This window comes from Hemibagrus wyckioides, linkage group LG04, assembly GCF_019097595.1.
Source record: "Hemibagrus wyckioides isolate EC202008001 linkage group LG04, SWU_Hwy_1.0, whole genome shotgun sequence".
NCBI lineage: Eukaryota > Metazoa > Chordata > Actinopteri > Siluriformes > Bagridae > Hemibagrus > Hemibagrus wyckioides.
The window spans coordinates 27,971,199-27,981,198 of NC_080713.1; the positions used below are offsets into that span (position 1 = coordinate 27,971,199).

The following is a 10,000-nucleotide window of genomic DNA, read 5'->3' on the forward strand; positions in this document are numbered from 1 at the left end:
TGCGTTCTGATTGGTCCAAAGCTGATCGGTAACATAACGAGGCTGAGGAGCGAGTGAAAGTGAGAACTAATTTGTTTTTAACATTAATAGTGTATTCAGTATAAGTGGATAATAAGTACAGTGTCACCGGATTGGGTGTCGACATACTGGTTAGCAAGTTCTTTTTTGTTCTCGTACCTCAGGCACTTAGCGCTGTGACACTTTGTCACCAGTTTTCTGTGTGGAAAATGAAAAATCTTTGGATTTTAATTAACGCCTGAGGAAATGTCTAATTAACAAGTTGGACCATTTTCTTCCTGGTTCTTGCTTTGGTCCAGTCATTTCTACAGCAAATGCCTCAGTATTAAATCCTCTGTGAAGAACACACACCAAACATGACCCTCTGCTCATGTAATACTGTATCAGGGACTGAGAATAATAACAGACTTGTTGCTCTGTGCGTCTACACTGAGTGGAGATTCTCTGGTATCCTCACGGTGCTGTGTGATAGATGTGGGTTTGATTCCTGGTTCTGTCGTGTGTTTGTGTGTGTGTGCGTGTGTGTGTGTGCGTGTGTGTGTGTGTGTGTGCCCTGTGATGAGTTGGCACCCCATCCAGGGTGTTCCATGCCTCAGGCCTAGAGTCCCCTGGGATAGACTCCAGGTTCCTCATGATGCTGTGTGGATGTGGATGGATGGATAGAAAGAATAAAGCAAGGATGGATGGATGGGTAGATGAAAAGGAAAACACTGTCATCTTCTGTCTGTGCGGAAAGCGGAGGATGTATCATTCAGCCGAGATGACACAACGGTCAGTGTGTGTGTGTTTGTGTGTGTGTGTGTGTGTGTGTGTGTTTGTGTTTGTGCATGCGCTGACCCTTATGGCCCCTTCTATTGTCCACATCTCAGAGGAGCCATTCATGAGAAACTGACCGGGATAAAATGCCGACAGAGATGACAGATCCTTCAGGAGGAATGTAGAAATACTGAAGGAGAGAATGTGATTAAATGCCACACACACACACACACACACTGTAGCACTTTGTCCACACTGACTCATCTACATTAGTTTACACCAGTTTACACAAAAACCCTCATTAACGCCTGAAAAAATGTCAAATTAATGAGTCGAATGGTTTTCTTCCTGATTTTCACTCTGGTCCAGTCATTTCTACAGCAAACACTGCAGTGTTAAATCCTCTGTGAAGAACACACCGGTGTAACACACAAATAAATAAATAAATAAACAAATAAATAAACAAATAAATTCATCTTTTGCTTGTGCAATAACATCTGAAATACAGGACAAACCTTCAGATTCTCTAGATTTAGGTACACAGTATATGAGACATATTAAAGCAGCAGTATGTCAACCAACACATACCTCAACACACACCAACTCACCAACACACACACACACACACACAACTCATCAACACACACACACACACAACTCATCAACACACACTAACTCACCAACACACACACACAACTCACCAACACACACTAACTCACCAACACACACACACTAACTCACCAACACACACACACACACACACACACACAACTCATCAACACACACACACACAACTCATCAACACACACTAACTCACCAACACACACACACGCACACACAACTCACCAACACACACACACACACACGCCTCACCAACACACACACACACACACACAACTCATCAACACACACTAACTCACCAACACACACACACACACACACACACACAACTCATCAACACACACACACACAACTCATCAACACACACTAACTCACCAACACACACACACGCACACACAACTCACCAACACACACACACACGCCTCACCAACACACACACACACACACACACACAACTCATCAACACACACTAACTCACCAACACACACACACACACAACTCATCAACACACACACACACACACACACAACTCATCAACACACACACACACACACACAACTCAACACACACTAACTCACCAACACACACACACGCACACACAACTCATCAACACACACACACACACAACTCATCAACACACACTAACTCACCAACACACACACACACACGCCTCACCAACACACACACACAACTCAACACACACTAACTCACCAACACACACACACAACTCACCAACACACACACACACACGCCTCACCAACACACACCAGCATATCTGAAAAATGAAATGAAATGAAACAGCCTTTATTTGTCACATATACATTACAGCACAGTGAAATTCTTTCTTCGCATAACCCATCCTTGGAGGTTGGGGTCAGAGCGCAGGGTCAGCCATGATACGGCGCCCCTGGAGCAGAGAGGGTTAAGGGCCTTGCTCAAGGGCCCAACAGTGGCAACTTGGCAGTGCTGGGGCTTGAACCCCTGATCTTCCGGTCAACGACCCAGAGCCTTAACCACTTGAGCCACCACTGCCAGTTGGAAGGACATGTTTTATGTCCAAATTTATGACATTTTCTCTATATTAGGTATACAGCGTATTAAAGCGGCAGTATGTCAACCAACACAAACACCAACTCACCAACACACTCACCAACACAAACACCAACTCACCAACACACTCACCAACACACACACCAACTCACCAACACACACACCAACTCACCAACACACTCACCAACACACACACCAACTCACCAACACAAACACCAACTCACCAACACACCAACACACACACCAACTCACCAACACAAACACCAACTCACCAACACACTCACCAACACACACCAACTCACCAACACAAACACCAACTCACCAACACACTCACCAACACACACACCAACTCACCAACACACACACCAACTCACCAACACACCAACACACACACCAACTCACCAACACAAACACCAACTCACCAACACAAACACCAACTCACCAACACACACACCAACTCACCAACACACACACCAACTCACCAACACACACACCAACTCACACACCAACTCACCAACACAAACACCAACTCACCAACACACTCACCAACACACACACCAACTCACCAACACAAACACCAACTCACCAACACACACACCAACACACTCACCAACACAAACACCAACTCACCAACACAAACACCAACTCACCAACACAAACACCAACTCACCAACACACTCACCAACACACTCACCAACACACTCACCAACACACACACCAACTCACCAACACAAACACCAACTCACCAACACACTCACCAACACACACACCAACTCACCAACACAAACACCAACTCACCAACACACTCACCAACACACTCACCAACACACACACACCAACTCACCAACACACTCACCAACACAAACACCAACTCACCAACACAAACACCAACTCACCAACACACTCACCAACACACACACCAACTCACCAACACAAACACCAACTCACTCACCAACACAAACATCAACTCACCAACACAAACACCAACTCACCAACACAAACACCAACTCACCAACACACTCACCAACACACTCACCAACACACACACCAACTCACCAACACAAACACCCACTCACCAACACACTCACCAACACACACACCAACTCACCAACACAAACACCCACTCACCAACACACTCACCAACACACACACCAACTCACACACACCAACTCACCAACACACTCACCAACACAAACACCAACTCACCAAGACATACACCAACTCACCAACACACTCACCAACACACACACCAACTCACCAACACAAACACCAACTCACCAACACACTCACCAACACACTCACCAACACACACACACCAACTCACCAACACACTCACCAACACAAACACCAACTCACCAACACAAACACCAACTCACCAACACACTCACCAACACACACACCAACTCACCAACACAAACACCAACTCACCAACACAAACATGAACTCACCAACACAAACACCAACTCACCAACACACACACCAACACACACACCAACTCACCAACACACACACCAACACAAACACCAACTCACCAACACACTCACCAACACACACACCAACTCACCAACACACACACCAACTCACCAACACACACACCAACTCACCAACACAAACATCAACTCACCAACACAAACACCAACTCACCAACACACACACCAACTCACCAACACAAACACCAACTCACCAACACACTCACCAACACACTCACCAACACACACCAACACACACACAAACTCACCAACACAAACATGAACTCACCAACACAAACACCAACTCACCAACACACTCACCAACACACACACCAACTCACCAACACAAACACCAACTCACCAACACACTCACCAACACACACACCAACTCACCAACACACACACCAACACACACACCAACTCACCAACACACACACCAACTCACCAACACACACACCAACACACACACCAACTCACCAACACAAACACCAACTCACCAACACACTCACCAACACACACACCAACTCACCAACACACACACCAACTCACCAACACAAACACCAACTCACCAACACACACACCAACACACACACCAACACACACACCAACACACCAACACAAACACCAACTCACCAACACACACACCAACTCACCAACACAAACATCAACTCACCAACACAAACATCAACTCACCAACACAAACACCAACTCACCAACACACTCACCAACACACACCAACTCACCAACACACACACCAACTCACCAACACAAACACCAACTCACCAACACAAACATCAACTCACCAACACACTCACCAACACACTCACCAACACACACACCAACTCACCAACACACTCACCAACACACACACCAACTCACCAACACAAACACCAACTCACCAACACACTCACCAACACACTCACCAACACAAACACCAACACACACACCAACTCACCAACACACACACCAACTCACCAACACACACACCAACTCACCAACACAAACTCACCAACACACACACCAACACACACACCAACACACACACCAACACACCAACACAAACACCAACTCACCAACACACACACCAACTCACCAACACAAACATCAACTCACCAACACAAACACCAACTCACCAACACACTCACCAACACACACCAACTCACCAACACAAACACCAACTCACCAACACCAACACACTCACCAACACACTCACCAACACACACACCAACTCACCAACACACACACCAACACACACACCAACTCACCAACACAAACATCAACTCACCAACACACTCACCAACACACACACCAACTCACCAACACACACACCAACACACACACCAACTCACCAACACACTCACCAACACACACACCAACTCACCAACACAAACACCAACTCACCAACACACTCACCAACACACACCAACTCACCAACACACTCACCAACACACACACCAACTCACCAACACAAACACCAACTCACCAACACAAACACCAACTCACCAACACACTCACCAACACACACACCAACTCACCAACACAAACACCAACTCACCAACACACTCACCAACACACACACCAACTCACCAACACACACACCAACTCACCAACACAAACATCAACTCACCAACACAAACACCAACTCACCAACACAAACATCAACTCACCAACACAAACACCAACTCACCAACACACTCACCAACACACACACCAACTCACCAACAAAAACACCAACTCACCAACACACTCACCAACACACTCACCAACACAAACACCAACTCACCAACACACTCACCAACACACACACCAACTCACCAACAAAAACACCAACTCACCAACACACTCACCAACACACTCACCAACACACACACCAACTCACCAACACACACACCAACTCACCAACACACTCACCAACACACACACCAACTCACCAACACAAACACCAACTCACCAACACACACACCAACTCACCAACACAAACACCAACTCACCAACACACACACCAACTCACCAACTCACATCAACTCACCAACACACACACCAACTCACCAACACACACATCAACTCACCAACTCACATCAACTCACCAACATACACACCAACTCACCAACACAAACACCAACTCACCAACACAAAAATCAACTCACCAACACACTCACCAACACACACACCAACTCACCAACACACACACCAACACACACACCAACTCACCAACACACTCACCAACACACTCACCAACACACACACCAACTCACCAACACAAACACCAACTCACCAACACACTCACCAACACACACCAACTCACCAACACACTCACCAACACACACACCAACTCACCAACACAAACACCAACTCACCAACACAAACACCAACTCACCAACACAAACACCAACTCACCAACACACTCACCAACACACACACCAACTCACCAACACAAACACCAACTCACCAACACACTCACCAACACACACCAACTCACCAACACAAACACCAACTCACCAACACAAACACCAACTCACCAACACACTCACCAACACACACACCAACTCACCAACACACACACCAACTCACCAACACAAACATCAACTCACCAACACAAACACCAACTCACCAACACAAACACCAACTCACCAACACAAACACCAACTCACCAACACAAACACCCACTCACCAACACACTCACCAACACAAACACCCACTCACCAACACACTCACCAACACACACACCAACTCACCAACACACACACCAACTCACCAACACACTCACCAACACACACACCAACTCACCAACACAAACACCAACTCACCAACACAAACACCAACTCACCAACACACACACCAACTCACCAACACACTCACCAACACAAACACCAACTCACCAACACAAACACCAACTCACCAACACACACACCAACTCACCAACACACTCACCAACACACACACCAACTCACCAACACACACACCAACTCACCAACACAAACACCAACTCACCAACACACACACCAACTCACCAACTCACATCAACTCACCAACACACACACCAACTCACCAACACACACACCAACTCACCAACACAAACACCAACTCACCAACACACACATCAACTCACCAACTCACATCAACTCACCAACATACACACCAACTCACATCAACTCACCAACATACACACCAACTCACCAACACAAACACCAACTCACCAACACAAACACACACCAACTCACCAACACAAACACACACCAACTCACCAACACAAACACACACCAACTCACCAACACAAACACACACCAACTCACCAACACAAACACACACCAACTCACCAACACAAACACCAACTCACCAACACACAAACACACACCAACATATGTGAAGAACATTACATAAAACCTTCAGATTCTCTATATTAGGTGATTATAACACACACCTCAACACACACCCCAACTCACCAAAACACACAACTCAACTCAACACACACCAACACACACACCAACACCCCAACTCACCAAAACACACAACTCAACACACACCAACTCACCAAAACAAACACTTCAACACACACACCAACACACCAACTCACCAACACACACACCAGCACTCACCAAAACACACAACTCAACACACACCAACTCACCAACACACACCAACTCAGCAACACACACCAACTCAGCAACACAAACACACAACACACACATATCTTAACACACAAACTCACCAACACACACCAACTCAGCAACACAAACACACACCAACATATTTGAAGGACAGGACATAAAACATTCAGACTCTCTATATTAGGTATACAGTATAAGAGAATTATTAAAGCGGCAGTATGTCATTTTAGTGTCCTTCACCTTTTGCCTGAGCTGAAGTCTGTGAGAAAAAGTACTGCTTTGCTTTAGAACTGCAACTCATAAGGAAAAGTGTTAGAGCTGAGCAACCTGCACTGGGGTGAAGAAACAAATTTCAGGACCAAAAAAAATTATACAGAATCCTGAAATCTAGAAATGATTCACTTATTCCTCACAGTTCTTTAAGGGTTCCTTATGGATTCTTAAGGATATTTAAGGGTTTCAGGGTTCCTCCAGTGTAATAACCGTGTTGTGATGAGGTTCCTCAAGGTTCCTCATGAGTTCCTTATGGATTCTTCAGGATATTTAAGGGTTTCAGGGTTCCTCCAGTAGAATAACCATGTTGTGATGATGTTCCTCAAGGTTCTTCATGAGTTCCTTATGGGTTCTTCAGGATATTTAAGGGTTTCAGGGTTCCTCCAGTGGAATAACCGTGTTGTGATAAGGTTCCTCATGAGTTCCTTATGGATTCTTCAGGATATTTAAGGGTTTCAGGGTTCCTCCAGTGGAATAACCATGTTGTGAGGATGTTCCTCAAGGTTCTTCAAGGGTTCCTTATGGGTTCTTCAGGATATTTATGGGTTTCAGGGAATAATCATGTTGAGATGATGTTCCTAATGTTGTTTAAAGTATTAATGATTGTTTTCCTTTCTTCTGTAGGAACCTGGGTGACCTTTGGAGGTCAGATTTCTGATGAGGTAATGTTCCACCTCATAATCACTCCTCAGTTCCATCCATTTTTAGTTCCTCACTTCCTGTTCTCAGTTATGCTATAGCAGCTGTAAAGGACTCACTTTTCTCTCTCTCTTGAAGTTAATAACAGCACTGACACTGGAGACTCCTTCCATCGTCTCCACCATATCTGTTCATGTAGAGTGTCAACTCTACATGTCCCTGTGTTGTGTTACCATAGAAACAATAAGAGTACAGTTCTTCTCACATGCAAGTCAGACTTTACCTCAACACGCATACCTCAACACACACACACCAAGACACACACCAAGACACACACACACTAACACAAACACTTCAACACGCATACCTCAACACACACACACCAAGACACACACCAAGACACACACACTAACACAAACACCTCAACACGCATACCTCAACACACACACACCAAGACACACACCAAGACACACACACACTAACACAAACACCTCAACACACACACACCAAGACACACACCAAGACACACACACACCAACACAAACACCTCAACACACATACCTCAACACACACACACCAAGACACACACCAAGACACACACACACTAACACAAACACCTCAACATACACACACCAAGACACACACCAAGACACACACCAAGACACACACACACCAACACAAACACCTCAACACACATACCTCAACACACACACACCAAGACACACACCAAGACACACACACACTAACACAAACACCTCAACACGCATACCTCAACACACACACACCAAGACACACACCAAGACACACACACACTAACACAAACACCTCAACACACACACACCAAGACACACACCAAGACACACACACACCAACACAAACACCTCAACACACATACCTCAACACACACCAAGACACACACCTCAACACACATACCTTAACACACATCAAGACACACACCTCAACACACATACCTTAACACACATCAAGACACACACCTCAACACACACACCTCAACACATCCCTCAACACACATACCTTAACACACACCAACACAAACACCTCAACACACATACCTCAACACACACCAAGACACACACCTCAACACACATACCTTAACACACATCAAGACACACACCTCAACACACATACCTTAACACACACCAAGACACATACCTCAAAACACACACCTCAACACACATCCCTCAACACACATATCTCAACACACACCAGGACACACACCAACACACACACACAAAGACACATACCTCAAAACACACACCTTAACACACATCACTCAACACACACCAAGACACACACCAAAACACACACTTCAACACACGCACCAACACACACACTCTAAAACACACACCAAAACACACACCTCAACACACACACCCACACAAACACCTCAGCACACACGGAGACACACACCAACACAAACACCTCAACACACACCAAGACACATACCTCAAAACACACACCTCAACACACATCCCTCAACCCAAACACCTCAACACACACCAAAACACACACCTCAACACACATATCTCGACACACACACCTTGT

The 10,000-nt window shown here is 45.6% G+C and overlaps 1 protein-coding gene across 3 annotated transcripts in view; it reads left to right on the forward strand.

Annotated features, from left to right (window-relative positions):
• Window positions 1–10,000, forward strand: part of kcnab1a (potassium voltage-gated channel subfamily A regulatory beta subunit 1a) — a 134,709-nt gene that overhangs the window by 85,186 nt on the left and 39,523 nt on the right. For all 3 annotated transcript variants that reach the window (XM_058387896.1, XM_058387897.1, XM_058387898.1), the window contains exon 3: window positions 8,420–8,457. In XM_058387896.1, the coding sequence (XP_058243879.1) occupies window positions 8,420–8,457 (38 nt within the window). The remainder of the gene's footprint in view (window positions 1–8,419; window positions 8,458–10,000) is intronic.